Here is a 16,633-nt window from a genome sequence, read left to right as displayed (position 1 = left end):
TTCAAGATCTTGAAAGTATGACAATGGAACTTTAATAGGGATTGCATTAAAATTATATATTGCTTTGGGTAGAATGGACATTTTAACAATGTTAATTCTTCCCAGCCATGAGCATGGTATGTTTTTCCATTTGTTAACTTCTTCAGCTATTTCTTTTCTTAGAGTTTCATAGTTCTCTTTATAAACGTCTTTTGCGTCCTTTGTTAGGTAAACTCCCAGATATTTCATCTTCTTTGCCACTACTGTAAATGGAATAGAGTTCTTGACTATTTTTCAGCTTGACTGTTGTTGGTATACATAAAGGCTACCGATTTATGAGTGTTGATTTTGTAACCTGAGACACTGCTGTATTCTTTGATCACTTCTAAGAGTTTTGTAGTAGAATCCCTGGTATTTTCCAGGTATACAATCATGTCATCCATGAAGAGTGAAAGTTTGATCTCTTCTCATCCTATATGGATACCCTTGATTGCCTTTTCTTCCCTAATTGCGATGGCTAAAACTTTCATTACAATCTTAAAGAGCAATGGAGACAATGGGCAACCTTGCCTGATCTGAGTGGAAATGATTTCAATTTAACTCCATTCAGTACAATATTGGCTGTGGGTTTGCTGTAGATGGCCTCTATCAATTTGAGAAATGTCCCTTCTATGCCAGTTTTCTTAAGTGTTCTGAACATGAAAGGATGCTGGATATTATCAAAAGCTTTTTCTGCATCAATTGAGAGGACCACATGGTCTTTGTTTTTTAATTTGTTTATGTGATGAATTACATTTATAGATTTATGTATGTTGAACCAGCTTTAAGATCCTGGGATGAAACCCACTTGGTCGTGGTGTATAGTTTGTTTGATGTGTTACTGGATTCTGTTTGGTAGGATTTTGTTGAATATTTTTGCATTGAAATTCATTAGTGATATTGGTCTGTAATTTTCTTTCTTTGTTGGGTCTTTTCCTGGTTTGGGGATCAAGGTGATGTTTTCTGATTGATGAAATCAGAAATTCTTCATTTTCTAGAGATTCACCCTTTTTAAAAATCTGCTTCACATTAGTGGCTCACTTGGCACTAACTAAGACCACTGCCATTAATATAACAAAGTGTTTCTATTTCACATGATATATTGAGCAATTAAAATCATTTCCTCTATTAAAAAAGGAAGTGTATTCCCAAAGGAAAAGTGTATGGGGCGATGGTGGCAAGTTCAGATCCCAATGACAAGTCCACTGATGACAGATTCATTTAAAAGTATACATAAGAGCTGACCTCTCCAAGTTGTGTCAATATTTTGTTTTTGTTTTGTTTTGTTTTTATGAAAACAAAATTACAGTATTACAAGATAGCAACATATCATAAAAAATAGCTTTAGTGTCAATTTCAAATATTTTCTTGGACGATAAAAGATAGCCTATTAAATGGCAGTTATGAACTTGATGGTAACTAATTATCTTTTATTTCACAGCAGCTGATAATAAATAAGAGAAAAAAGAGTGAATACCTACTGTTGCCAGGTAACTGCATCCACAGTGCTTCCTGCCACCTTCATGAATCTGTAAGGAATAGAAAAAAAAGATATTACTATTTCAAGCAACCACATCCCCAAGGTTAAAATTAGATAAACCAAACTAATCCACAAGCAGCTATGCTTTCTGAGAGGATCCATAGCCACAAACAAGGCCTATCCACAGATACTGGAAGTCAAGTTGTCAATAAAGTAAAGGTATACTTTCCACTCCCCACACATCCCTTATTGCCTGGAAATCAGGACCCCAATAGGGCATCCTCTGTATGTCTCAAGCCCATACCTGATGGCTACCACACCAACAATTTCCCTATAATCAAAACTCACTGTCCCATTTCCTATTATGTCAAAGGACTATGGTCTCTGTTAGGAAACAAACAAATGGAAATATTTCCCAAGGATAACAGCACAATAGATGCCTTTCAAAAACCACAGGCTTTCCTGGAAAGATCACTGGAAAACCAAATTTATGTATGTAAGTACAAAGTACTATCAAATGTGCTCCAATGAAGGGCTGCTACACCTGCCTGAGTGTAGAAACCTGAGTACCACAAGAGAAATCTAACTCCTGGAGCAGCTAAGAAGAGATCCGAGCATCATCTAACAAGCATGCTCCATTCAAAAGGGAAACCAGACCTGGTTCTGTGCAGTTGTGCTGTTAAGCACACATCAAAGTCTTGCTAGCAATTCCCAACCCCACCATGTTCCTGGAGGTTCCAGGAAAACCAAAGGCCTAGGAGTATGCATATGGGAACTCATAGATGCCACAGGCTATCATAAATTGCATGTCTGTGAATAATTCAATTATCCATCTACCTCCTTCCCATCCACATGTTCTGAGGTCATATGCTATCATGGCTGTTACTGTTATTTGAAAGAGTTGCCACCCAGGCACAGGAAATCAAAGGAATGTCTCAGTTCTTTAAGATATTCCTTTAGCCCTGAGACTCTGGAGGGGAAATTTTCTTCAAAGGGAAATGATCTTTAATAGTACTTCATAACTGAACAACTCTTCCACTGTGGTGAAGACAGTGTTTTGTCTAAAAGGCCCTCTCTCTGCCCTACCTCAGCATAATCTTGCCAGACAGATGCATGGGCAAAGAGGTTGGTTATTGTGTGCTAACCAAATAGGCTCTGTGGCAATGATAAAAGAGGACTGAGCCTCTCTGCAGAGTAGATGAGAGAAACATATGACTGGATACCAGGAGTCTTGGTTTGCATCAAAATGAAGTTTATAAAAGAAGAAATGAAGGGGAGGGAGAGGAGGGGACTGGGAAGGAGAAAGCAAAAGAGAGAATGAGAGAAAGAAGAAGGAGGAGAAGAAAAAGGAAGCTTAATTGACTTTGGCTTGGCTCTTGTCTGCATGTTTTTGCCTTTTTTTTTTTTCCTTTAGTGCCATTCAATAGTCTCAAGCAAGAACACGAAAAGTGAACATGGGGGATATCCAGGGATGGAACTGGTTTGACTGGCAGGGTCAAAATGTTAATAGGGGTTGGAAGGAATATAACATTTACTGAGCACCTATTGAGTACAAACCATTCATACATGTTATTTCTTATAATTCTCAATATTGTTTTGCCTGGTGAGGTTTATGTTATTGATCTTATCATACAGATTACTAGTTTCTCTACTGGGGAGAGTGGTAATAACTCCAAATACCCCAAATAGCCACTTTTTATGGGGTCAAGCCACCCACTCTGGCAGCACTCCTTGGGAAGCAGGGCACAGGAACATCCTGCTTTTGAAATCCAGGGATTTCTCTTTCTCTTTGCCTTATCTCTTTTCTCCAGCCTAGAAAAATCTCTTTTGAGTTTGGAAGAGTAGCTCTATTTGTCTCACCATTTCTGGCCCTATGCCTCTAGGATTCCCTTTTGGAATTCAAAAACCAAAAATGCTTGCGCACTATTTGCCTTATCCATCTTGCCAAGTGATACCACTAAGTCAATAAGCAAATGACCACCTATATACTTGAATGGAGAGAAGGAAAACAGATCAGTATGTAAAATACTATTCCTGCCACATATGTGTTCTTAGCTGATGATAATCTAAAAGTAGGCTCACCCCAAAATACAGAGGAGAAAATGAAACTTTATACCTCCTCCCCAAGATATTCGAAAAATTAGAAAAACCAAGATAATCTTAAATACAGGGATTTATAACAAACAAAGAGGCCAGGTTCTCTGGCTCATGCCTGTAATTTCAGCACTTTAGGGGTCAAGACAGGAGGAGAGCTTATACTCATGATTTCAAGACCAGCCTGGGTAACAGAGGAAGACCTTGTCTCTAAAAAAGTAGAAATAAATGGGCGGCACCTGTGGCTCAAAGGAGTAAGGCACCGGCCCCATATGCCAGAGGTGGCAGGCTCAAATCCAGCCCTGGCTAAAACTGCAAAAAAAAAAAAAAAAGTAGAAATAAAGAACCATAATGCAAATAGCTGATATTTATAGAGCTTTCACATTATTAAATGCTTTTCAGTTTCTTGTACATGTAATTTTCCATAATCTTCAAAACAACCTAATTAGGTAAATTTTCCTATATTACAGTGGAGGAAGCTGACTTGCTCAAATTCCAAATTTTACCCTCTTTTTAGTATTCCATGGGGCCCCCAATCTATTTTTTACTGAAGCTAAAAAGTATAGTACAAGGAGGGGCATGTTGGCACATACCTGTAATTCTAGTCCTTGGGAAGCCGAGGTGAGTGGATTTCCAGAGCTTACAGGTTTGAGAACAGCCTAAGCCAAAGTGAGACCCCATCTCTAAAAAATAGCCAGGTGTTGTGGCAGGCACCTATAGTCCCTGCTACTTGGGAGGTTAAGGCAAAAGGATCACTAGAATCCAAGAGTTTGAGCTTGTTGTGAGCTAAGATGCCATGGCACTCTATTGACGGTGACCGAGTGAGACTTGGTCTCAAAAAAAAAAAAAAAAAAAAAGGATAGTACAACTCAAAGATACAAGAAATTAGCTGAAATTTTGCCTTGAGAAAACACTACCATATTAATCAGAAAAAGGAAAAAGCCCAAGTACCTTCTTTGTCAGCTTCATCTCACAGAGTTGAACACTTCAGTGATTATTCATAGGCAATATGCCAAGTGCGGATGTCAAAACACTTAGGGGTTCTGCTATGAGACAACCACAGTGAAGTTGAGTTATAGATGTGTAGATAATTAGCTATCAAAGTTTCTGCATTCTGTGTTACTGGTTCAAAGTAACTGTTATAAAATTGCAGTCAGAGTAGTTAGGTCAATCTCCCATGATGTTAGAAGAAAGAATACATATTACGAAAATCTACAGGACATTTAATCTGAAACTGAAATAAGGGTAGGATTTTATCACGAGGAGCAGCCCAGGCAAAGGACGGAATGAGCAAAGCAAGGAAGAGTCAAGTGAGCTGTATTCTTAGGAACCCAGTATGGCTAGATGTCAGGGAACAAGAGGCAAGAGGTCAGGCTGGTCAGGTCACTATGAGCTAGTCCCATGATGCTAACAAGTCTGGCCTTTATCCTTTATTACAAAGAACAAGTCCAGGTTCTATTTACCTTTGTATGACTAGCATCTAACATACTATCACAAAATATAACTAGTTCATCTTCCATGTGTGCTTGTCTGATTAATTCTGTATTTAAACATAAGCAAAGGAGTGTTAGGATCAGATTTGAGTTAGAGGAAGAGCACTCTGGTTATGGTTAAGATGAAAAGTTCTGCTGTAGATAAATTGTGAGATTACTACAAAGAGAGGGGAGGTTTTGAAATGGAGGAATGAAAAAATGACACTTTTTAGAAACACTGTTAGTATGCTCAAGAGGAAGAGAGGATACCAAAGTTTTAATTGCAGCAATGAATACTATTCCCCAAGATGAGGAACCCAAGAGAGGACTTTTGATGGTGATGTTGGTGGATATATTCCGATCCTCCTGAATATGCCTCAAAGGACTTGTAGTAAACAGTCATTTTTTTTGTAATAGCTATGTGTTTACAAGATAATTAAGACCAAAAGAAATCATGAATGCTCTGGTTGGCTAAAAGATTCTGGACAAGAAATTAAGAACACATCTAATTTAGCATACTGGAAATGGGAAACTGGTTCTTCATTAACTATAATTTGGAGATCCTCATATTAATTGGATTGATTGTTCTGCTATACGAGAATAAAGTTGTTGTTTCATGAAGGAAATATTATAGAAATAATGAGATAACTGTAGAATTAGTGACATTTAAAATAATGTTAATGTTTTCTCTCCACATCTGTATCCCATATCCCTCAAGGAAAATTCATGAAATCTATAATTAAATATGAAGTATACTGGACCCATAAATAGAACATTAAATAGTTTACAGAAAAATATTTTAAAATCAAATGTACAAAAAGAGCTATCATGATCCTGGAGAGGAATAGCAATTACTCTTTTGAAACACACTTATGGGCTTAATGAAATTCTAATTAAAAATATCCAGCCAAGAGTCACAGCTCACACCAGTGATCCCAGCACTTGGGTAGGCTGAAGTTGGAGGATCACTTGAGGCCATGAGTTTAACACCAGCCTGAGCAACATAGAGAGATCTTGTCACTACAAATTAGTCAAGCATGGTGGCACATGCCTGTAGTACTAACTATTGTGCAGGCTGAGGCAGGAGGATCGCTTGAACCCAGGAGTTCAAGATTACAGTAAGCTATGATTATGTCACTCCACTCCAACTTGGACAACACAGTAAGAATATGTCTCCAAAAAATAAATAAGAAGAAGATATTTTTGAAACTTTTATCTGGAAGAAGTCAAGAAAATTTTAAAATATCAGAATACCACATTGCAAAGTCTCAAAACTGCAGATGCTAGTGTGGAACACTTTTACACTATTGGTGAGACTGCAAACTAATACAATATTTTTGGAAGGAAATATGGACAACTTTCAAATAACTCAAATTAGACCTTCCTTTTGATCCTGCAATCTCATTACTAGGCATCTACCCAGAAGAAAAAAAAAATCATTTTATCATAAGGACATTTGCATTAGACTGTTGATCGCAGCTCAATTTACAATTGCCAAAATGTAGAAACAACTTAAATGCCCAGCAACCCTGGAATGGATTAACGAGCTGTGGTCTATGTATACCATGGAATACTATTCAGCTATTAAAAAAGATGGAGACTTTACATCTTTTGTATTAACCTGGCTCAAATTGGAACACATTTTGCTTAGTAAAGAATCACGAGAATGGAGAAGCAAGAATCCAATGTACTCAATTCTAATATGAAGGTAGTAAATGATCTAATACAAGGTGGGGGCCAGTAGGGGAATGCTGGATTTGGGAGAGGGGAGGTAGGAGATGGATGGGGGGTCACAGTGTATGGCACACCTTGTGGGGGCAGGACACAATTACAAGAGAGACTTTCTTAATAAATGTAATCAATGTAACCTAAGTCTTTGTACCCTCTATGAATCCCAAACAATAAAAAGATTAAAAAAAAGAAAATATCAGAATAATGAAGGGCATTTATTTGATCCAATATATTAAAATGTATCATAAAAGCTTCAGTTGTTAAAATATTCCTAACTCAGGATTTAGTAGGAATAGTTATAGAACAGATTAAAAGTTTTAAAAGTTCATAATAAGAAGTTATTGTATAAAAAGAATTTAGTATATAAAAAACTGAAGCATTTTAAATGATGCTATGTGATAGTGACTGTTTAGAAAAAAATAAAGTTAGATCCTCACCTAATACCTTAACTTCTATGAGAATCAAAATAGTAAATTATAGTTTTATTATATTTTTAAAAATAGTTTGACCACAATTTAATATTTTCAACAAATTGTATTTTTAACTTTAGTAGTATATCGAAGCAGTAGAAAAGTTGCTTTAGGTAACTTTGAAAAAACAGCATTATTAAATATGTGTTCATGTGCAAGCTGCTATAAACTACATTCTTCTTTTTTCTTTTCTTACCAAAATAATGAGACCAGCCTCAAATATACGGAATCATGGAAGCATTTGTACACTTCGTTTCAGAAGAAGAAATTGAATTTGCAAATAATGCAAATAAAACATGTACTTCCAAATACCATCAAGATGACCAAACACATCCTCGTTTTTTTAGAAGCTTAAAAAACTCACTAAAATGTGTCAAATATTCTCTTTTCAGAAGTCTAAGAATAATATTAAAAAAAAAACAAGAAAAAGAAATGCCAGTCACAGAAATAACATATAAAGGAAGATGATTAAATAAAATTCCAAGGAAAAGTTACTATAGTCAATAAGTTTGGGCTATTCTCCCCACCTCTATGATCCTTCTTTGAAAACTGGGCTTTCTTTATTTTGTATATAGGAATCTATATCACCCCTACATTCTGTTTTATATATATATTGGCACTATGGACGATAGCAAGTCCAAAAAGATTATTATTTTCTTTGTTCAAATTTAACATTGATGGATACTTTTGCTCTTTAGTCCTGCCTGTTTCTCAGAAACTGGCCCAAATGACATTAATGAGTAACTTCAACACAGCTGCAAAATGCTCAGAAACAGTAATATTAGAGGTGGGATAACTAGCACATAGAATAGTGCTGTCAGGAGTGAAATACCCCCAGGAAAGTGAAACTCCATTCAGGGTTTGGGGTTATCCAAGGATTTTCAACCATCCACTCTATTCTAATCCCTAGATTTAAGTCTATGAATATATAAGTTAAAGATGACCCAGTGAATATTGACAAGAGGTCAAGGTCTTGATTTTCCAAGGTCAGATGTTTCCATACCTGAATTAAGATGACAGAAATCTGGATTATGATTTTGGGGAACAAGGGATATTTGCCCTCATGTTAACCTCCAATCATGAAAAGAAGGATAAGAGAGGGAAGAGGAAAGGGATCTATACTAAATGAAACTGGCCAGTGCCAGGAAGACATTTTAGTATGTAGAGGTCTTTCCCATTAGAGCCCATATGCTGCTATAGAAGAGGACAAAATATCTCCTTTCATTGTGAGAGTTCCTTTCCTCCCCCAGGGGACTCCAAATCTGGGAGAATTTCTTTCCTCTGTTATCCACCTGCACATATGACGTATCTGAAATATTGTTGAGCCGTCTCTCCCAGGGCATATCACAGCTCTCTCTTATAATAAGGCATCTTTATTCACAGTCTTTGGGGTTTGATTTCTAATTCTGGACCATAGAACAACACTAAAAACTGAATTCTGAATTTTGCTCCCAGGAAGAAGGATAAATACTTTGTGGGGAAATCGATGTCTGAATGAGTACAGACTTTAATACCAGGGTAGCAGCCTGATCTTTCTTGTCCACAAAGAAAATCTTTGGTTATACAACTAACACAAATAAGATGTGACAATCATTTTACATGAAAGCCTAGTAAAAAGTTGTAAGAAGAAAATTACTCATCTTGAGTTATTATAAAGCAGGTTGAACTCTAGATAAAAACAACAAACTCAGGGGCATCTTTCATTTGGTCCAAAGCCACTTACTTTTTCATGACTAATTATATGTTAAGCTATACTGGGTACTACACAGAACTAATGAAATATTGACGTTTCCCTCTTTTTCTCTCCTGCTTCCCTCTTTTTCAACCCTCTCTTCTCTCCTCTCTATACCCCTATTTATATATAATATCACATTGGCAGTCAATAGCATAGTTACATGTTGTTGACTTAAATGGCTAGTGCAGATCTCTATTTAGGTTTCCCTTTGAGCTTACATTTCCCTTGGTTTTATATATTTATAGAGCCAAGATTTGCGATGGGTGAGACTTTTAAACTAACCTCTCCTACTGTTATAAGTTACTTCCAGGAGGGTAAATTTAAGGAGAGTCTTAAATGAAGAAAGGAAAAAATAAGTTTACCATTTGCTGATTTATAGGCACTTGCTAAGTTTACACATTTTATAATCCTATAAAGTTGGTATTATCAATTTTAATTTATAGATAAAGAAACTGTGGTCAAGATCATACAGGTAATAAGTCACAGAGCTGGGATTTGAATTCAATTCTGACTCTAAAGCCCTTGTTATAACCTCACAGAGATGATAACTTTGGGTTATGTGTAGTGCTTTCCCCTAACCTATGTGAGACTCTGGTGGTAGATCTCAACACTCTCACTTATCTCAGAATTGACCCCCATGATGAAGCCTACTTGCTGCTAATGAGGGCAGGGGAAAAGGAGGCTATAGGACAATGTCTGGAAGAAGCCAGAGGCAGATGTGGGAGAAAAACTTATATAGGAAGACCAAATATGTTTGTCTGAAGAAAAAGGGAGGGGAATAGGAGATGGTGAGAGAAGATGTTGAAAGAGATCTGGAAAGCTCTGTCTGGAGCTGGAACAAACTGGCTAGGGGAAGATCATGATAGACACATCTTGACAGTCCAAAATGCTGCTGAGGAAGTTGTAAAGACTTGGATTCAGGCAAAGAAGGCTATAATTAACCTGATATGATTTGACCTGGCTGTGGAGCCTGGTGTAAAGGAGGAAAAAATGCATCAGGATGTCATTATGAATTTCACACAGAAAAGCAAACTTTCCAAAAGCTCAAGCTCTGGTTTGAAGCTGACTCTATGAGAGTTAACACTGTGGAACTGAGATGGATAAGGATTATATTTTATTTTGTATGTTAGAAAAATATATTTTATTTTGTATGTTAGCTTAGTTGAAGAAGAAGATTCAGGAAAATAGCACCACAGAGCAGGAAGAGGATGTGCTCTGGAGTCAGATATCTGATTTGAGATTCACATCCACAACTCATTAACCATGTAACCTTGGATAAGTTGTTTAACCTCCCTGACCTGTGTTAAACAGACAGAATAACACCTCCTTCCCATAGATGTTATGAAAATTAAGAAGAAAATATACATATAAGAACACAGGTGGTAACTGTGGGACTCAAGAAAGGTTAGTTTCCTTTTCCTGGATCTGGATTTTGACCTTGGTAAATCATCCTATATTTTTTATATCTATATTCCTTGATCTGTAAAATACATGTAATAAAACTTTCTCTGCTTATATTACAGGGTAATGACTCTCATACTTTGATATGTATTTTTTTAAATTTCAGATTAATATGGCTACATATGACTAGGTTATGAAGTTTGCTTTCGTAAGGTTAAAGTCATTAGGTTAAAGTTGTAGTTGTGCTGTTCACTCAGGAAGTGTGCAATATACCCATGTAATGTACCAGCTGGGTGGGAATTTACCCAATCCTCCTAACTTGAATTTAATTGTGTTTTTCTCTCATGTTGAGTATGTAGTTGTTAATCTACTGATTTTAATTAAGTACTGAGAATATGTGATGCTTGTGTTTACATTTTTGTAATAGTTCACTTAGAAGAATGTTCTCCAAATCCATCCAAGTTGCTACAAAAGATACAAAATCTCCATCTTTTTGTGGCTGAGTAGTATTCCATGGTATACACATACCACAATTATCAGTCCATTCATGTGTTGAAGGGCACCTAGATTGTTTCCACATCTTTGCAATTGTGAATTATGCTGCTAGAGACATTTGAGCACAAATGTCCTTATGGTAACATGACTTTAGTAATAATGGTATTACAGGATTAAATGGTATGTCTACTTTCAGCTCTTAGAGGATCAATCTCCATACTTGTTTCCACAGAGGCTGAATTAGTATGCATCCCACCAACAGTGCATGAGTGTTCCCTTTTCTTTGCACCCAGGCCAGCATGTATTGCTTCTGGACCTTTTGATGTGGGCCTTTCAGAGGTTAGGTGATATCTCAAAGTGGTTTTGACTTGCATTTCTCTGATGATTAGAAACAATGAGCATTTTTTCATGTTTGTTGGCCATTCATCTGTTCCCCTAAGAAAAATTTCTGTTCATGACTCTTGCCCAGTTTTTAATGGGGTTATTTCTTGTTGATTTGAGTTCTTTGTACAGGCTTGTTATTAGTTCTTTGTCATAACATGCAAATTCTTTTTGTAACATGCAAAAATCTTTTCCTACTCTGAAGGTTGTCTCTTTGCTTTGCTGATTGTGTCCTTAGCTGTACATGAACTTTTTAACTTGATTAGGTCCCATTTATTTATTTTTGTTTCACCTGAGATTGCCGGGGGTGGGGAGGTCTTTATAAATTCTTTCCTAAGCCTATAAGATAAAGAGTTTTTCCCACATTTTCTTCTAGGGTTTATATAGTTTCATGTCTTAGATTTAAATCTTTTATCTAAAGATGGAGTGGCTACAAAAACTCCCTTTTCCTGCCCACAGCTTACAGCCTACCCTCAGCCTACCCTCAGCTTTTGGCTCCTTCCTCCTGAGAGAGTAGAAACAATGACAGCACTGTGGCTGCTGCTCTGGGGACTGGGGGATGGGGCAGTGAAGCTTTGGGTGCCACTGCCTGTGGGTAGCTGTCTTAAAGGACAGTTTTGTTTCTTGGTCAGAGCCCAGGCTTTTAACACCTACACAGTGTGACCAAGAGAAGAAAGGTGGGGGTGGAGGGGAATTAGCCTGTCCCAGTGAGATGGAGACAAAGAGGGTGAGTTGGTTCTTGGAACAGGTGCTGTGGAGAGAGAAATTTACAGCTTTTGATATCAAATAAAGATCCAGAAAATTATTTAACATATGAAGGTTTATTTCTTTTTGCTGCATTTTTGAGTAACTTCTTAATTTCATGTTTTCTAATCCAAGTTCATGTACCATCTTTTTCTGAAACTAAATTAAAATACTCAATTAAAAAATCTTTTTTTTTTCTTTTTCTTTCCCTGTTTTGTATTTTTCAACCTAAGTGAGCAGGTTCTGAGACAATATGAGCAACATCATCCCTCCCCAGGACCTGGAGGTGCCCCAGCCAAGTCAGGCAGGAAAAACCCACATCCCCATGAGTGCGTCTGCCTGGCCAGGCACTCTCCAAAGAGGGGCAAGCCAGGAAGGGGTGAGAGGCAAGGATGGGATGGTGGACAGGTCATCAATGGGATGAGGAAGCCCAGAATGTCACACAGCTGTGCATGTGGGTGTACTGGGCTGGTTCAACTGCAGCATTTTACACAACCAGCTAGCAAAATCCACCTCTTCTACCTCGGACCATTTGATGAAGGTATGGTTCATGAGTATCTTCAGGTCTGCATGCCCTGTGGGTTTCTTGATGAGGCATTTATTTACAAACTTCTGGAAGTCTGGGGTGAACATGCTGTTGGGCACCTTGGGAGGAGGCTCATTCACAATGTAGTCCAGTAGCTCAAAGATGGCCATAGCTGGATGACTGACCAGCCCAGGACTACTGATAGGGCATCTGGGGGAGTCTTGACTGAGGTAAGATGCTGTGGGCCTCTTCTTTCCTCCCACTGGCCATAGCCCGGCCAAATAGGGCCTCTAGGTCCTTGGTGTCAGGAAGGGGGATGGGGTACCTTCCAATGGACAGCTCCACCAGCAACAGGCACATGCTCCAGATGTCAGACTGCACTGAGTAGTGTGTGCCTTGCAACCGCTCTGGAGACATGTAGGATCGAGTTCCTACAAAGGAGTTGGCCATGGAGTTGATAAGGGGCCCGCAATGTTGACTTTCCCCAGGATCTCCTCAGGAATCCTCCTGGCTTCTTTTAGCACCTAGTCCAGGGAGCCACCTTCCATGTGCTTCACGCAGAGGCTTATCTCCCCATCACTGTAGAAGGCCCAGTAGAAGCCCATGATATATAAGGATTTGCACTTGTGCAGAGCCTGCTCTCCAAGATATTCTCAGAACTATCCTCCATAATGACCAGTGCTATCCTCCACCACAAAAGTAAACTCACTCAGAAACTTTTGATCAAATTACAACTTCCACAGTGGTGAAAGGATTAAAAATGTCCACTGGACTTTTGAAAAACTCGATACTCAAAATTCTACCAGGCTTATCAATATTCTCAATTAATGTGAATGGCTTAAATTGTCCTCTAAAGAGGCACAGGTTGGCTGACTGGATACAATAACTCAGGCCAGGTATCTGCTGTATACAAGAATCTCATCTTACCTTAAAAGATAAATATAGACTCAGGGTGAAGGGATGGTCATCTATAATTCAGGCAAATGGAAAGCAAAAAAAAGCAGGTGTTGCAATTTTATTCACAGATACAATAGGGTTTAAACCAACAAAAGTAAGCAAGGATAAGGATGATCACGTCATATTTGTTAAGGGTAATACTCAATATGATGAGATTTCAATTATTAATATTTATGCACCTAACCAGAATGCGCCTTAATTTATAAGAGAGACACTAACAGACGTGAGCAACTTGATTTCCTCCAGCTCCATATTAGTTGGAGATTTTAACACTCCTTTGCAGTGTTGGATAGAGCCTCCAATAAGAAGCTAAGCAAAGAAATTTTAGATTTAAACTTAACCATTTAACATTTGGATTTAACAGACATCTACAGAACATTTCATCCTAACAAAAGTGAATACACATTTTTCTCATCGGCCCACAGAACATACTCCAAAATCGATCACATCTTAGGTCACAAGTCTAACCTCTGGAATTTTAAAAGAATAGAAATTATTCCTTGCATCTTCTCAGACCATCATGGAATTAAAGTTAAATTCAATAACAACAGGAATCTGCATACTCATACAAAAGCATGGAAACTAAATAACCTTATGCTGAATGATAGTTGGGTAAGAGACGAGATTAAGAAGGAAATTACCAAATTTTTGGAACAAAAGGATAATGAAGACATGAATTATCAGAACCTCTGGGATACCACAAATGCAGTCCTAAGAGGGAAATTTATAGCATTGAAAGCCTTCCTCAAGAGAACGGAAAGAGAGGAAGTTAACAACATAATGGGACATCTCAAGCAACTGCAAAAGGAAGAACATTCCAATCCCAAACCCAGCAGAAGAAAACAGATAACCAAAATTAGAGCAGAATTAAAAAGAAATTGAAAACAAAAGGATTATACAACAAATCAATAAATCAAAAAGTTGGTTTTTTGAAAAGGTCAATAAAATAAATAAACCTTTGGCTAATCTAACCAGGTAAAAAATAGTAAAATCTCTAATTTTATCAACCAGACATGGTAAAGACAAAATAACAACAGACCCCTCAGAAATTCAAACAATCCTTAATGAATATTACAAGAAACTTTATTCTCAGAAATATGAAAATCTGAAAGAAATTGACCAATACTTGGACGCCACCGTCCAAGACTTAGTCAGAAAGATTTGGAAATTTTGAACAGGCCTATATCAAGTTCTGAAATAGCATCAACTATACAAAATCTCCCTAAAAAGAAAAGCCCAGGACCAGATGCCTTCATGTCAGAATTCTATCAAACCTTTAAAGAGGAACTAGTACCTATATACTTAACCTTTTCCAAAGTATAAAAAAGAAGGAATACTACCCAACACGTTCTATGAAGCAAACATCACCTTGATTCCCAAACCAGGAAAATACCCAATAAAGAAAGAAAATTACAGACCAATATCACTAATGAACATGAATGCGAAAATATTCAACAGAATCCAGCAACACATCAAACAAATTATATACCATGGACAAGTGGGTTTTATCCCAGATTCTCAAGGCTGGTTCAATATACATAAATTTATAAATATAATTCAACACATAAACAAATTAAAAAACAAAGACCATATGATTCTCTCAATTGATGCAGAGAAAGCTTTTGATAATATCCAACATCCATTCATGATCAGAACACTTAAGAAAATTGGTATAGAAGGGACATTTCTTAAACAGATAGATGCCGTCTTGAATGGAGTTAAATTGAAATCATTTCCCTCAGATCAGGAACCAGGCAAGGTTGCTCATTGCCTCCACTGCTCTTTAACATTGTAATAGAAGTTTTAGCCATCACAATTGGGGGGAAATGGTGATCAAGAATATCTATATAGGGTCAGAAGAGATCAAACGTTCACTCTTCGCAGATGATATGATTGTATATCTGGAGGGATTCTACTACAAAACTCTTAGAAGTGATCAAGGAATACAGCAGCGTCTCAGGTTACAAAATCAACACTCATAAATCGGTAGCCTTTATATATACCAACAATAGTCAAGCTGAAAAAACAGTCAAAGACTCCATTCCATTCACAGTAATGCCAAAGAAGATGAAATATCTGGGAGTTTACCTAACAAAGGATGTGAAAGATCTCTATAAAGAGAATTATGAAACTCTAAGAAAAGAAATAGCTGAAGAAGTTAACAAATGGAAAAACATACCATGCTCATGGCTGAGAAGAATCAATATTGTTAAAATGTCCATACTACCCAAAGCTATATACAATTTTAATGCAAGTCTTATTAAAGCTCCACTGCTGTACTTTAAAGATCTCAAAAAATAATACTTCATTTTATATGGAATCAGAAAAACCTTGAATAGCCAAGACATTACTCAGAAATAAAAACAAAGCAGGAGGAATCAATTACCACACCTCAGACTATACTATAAATCGATAGTGATCAAAAAAGCATGGTATTGGCACAAAAACAGAGAGGTAGATGTATGGAACAGAATAGAGAACCAAGAGATGAACCCAGCTACCTATCATTATCTGATCTTAGACAAGCCAATTAAAAACACTGAATGGGGAAAAGATTCCCTATTTAACAAATGGTGCTGGGCAAACTGGCTGGCGACCTGTAGAAGACTGAAACTGGACCCATACCTTTTACCATTAACTATGATAGACTCTCACTGGATTAAAGATTTAAACTTAAGACATGAAACTATAAAAATACTAGAAGAAAATGCAGGGAAAACTCTTGAAGAAATCGGTCTGAGTGAATATTTTACGAGGAGGACCCCTGGGCAATTAAAGCAGCATCAAAAATATACTACTGGGACCTGATCAAACTAAAAAGCTTCTGCACAGCCAAGAAGGCAGTAAGTAAAGCAAGCAGATGGCCATCATAATGGGAGAAGATATTTGTAGGTTATGTCTCAGACAAAGGTTTAATAACCAGAATCCATAGAGAACTCAAACGTATTAGCAAGAAAAGAACAAGTGATCCCATCTCAGGGTTGACAAGGGACTTGAAAAAAACCTTCTCTGAAGAAGACAGGAGCATGGCCTACAGAAACATGAAAAATGCTCATCATCCTTAATCATCAGAGAAATGCAAATCAAAACTACTTTGAGATATCATCTAACTCCAGTAAGATTAGCCCA

At 37.3% G+C, this 16,633-nt stretch overlaps 1 protein-coding gene and 1 pseudogene across 3 annotated transcripts in view; both read right to left on the bottom strand.

Moving 5' to 3' along the window:
- The window catches only part of HPSE2 (heparanase 2 (inactive)), an 807,441-nt gene that overhangs the window by 233,195 nt on the left and 557,613 nt on the right, over nt 1–16,633 (bottom strand). For all 3 annotated transcript variants that reach the window (XM_003787277.3, XM_003787278.1, XM_012803570.1), the window contains one exon: nt 1,500–1,547. In XM_003787277.3, coding sequence (XP_003787325.1) covers nt 1,500–1,547 — 48 coding nt within the window. The remainder of the gene's footprint in view (nt 1–1,499; nt 1,548–16,633) is intronic.
- Nucleotides 12,460–16,633, bottom strand: part of LOC111724301 — a 22,011-nt pseudogene continuing 17,837 nt past the window's right edge.

The sequence above is a fragment of the Otolemur garnettii genome, unplaced genomic scaffold, assembly GCF_000181295.1.
Source record: "Otolemur garnettii isolate 467f Iridium unplaced genomic scaffold, OtoGar3 scaffold00021, whole genome shotgun sequence".
Taxonomy (NCBI): domain Eukaryota; kingdom Metazoa; phylum Chordata; class Mammalia; order Primates; family Galagidae; genus Otolemur; species Otolemur garnettii.
Note: the sequence above shows the minus strand (reverse complement) of the source record. Positions and strands in the feature narration are given on the sequence as shown.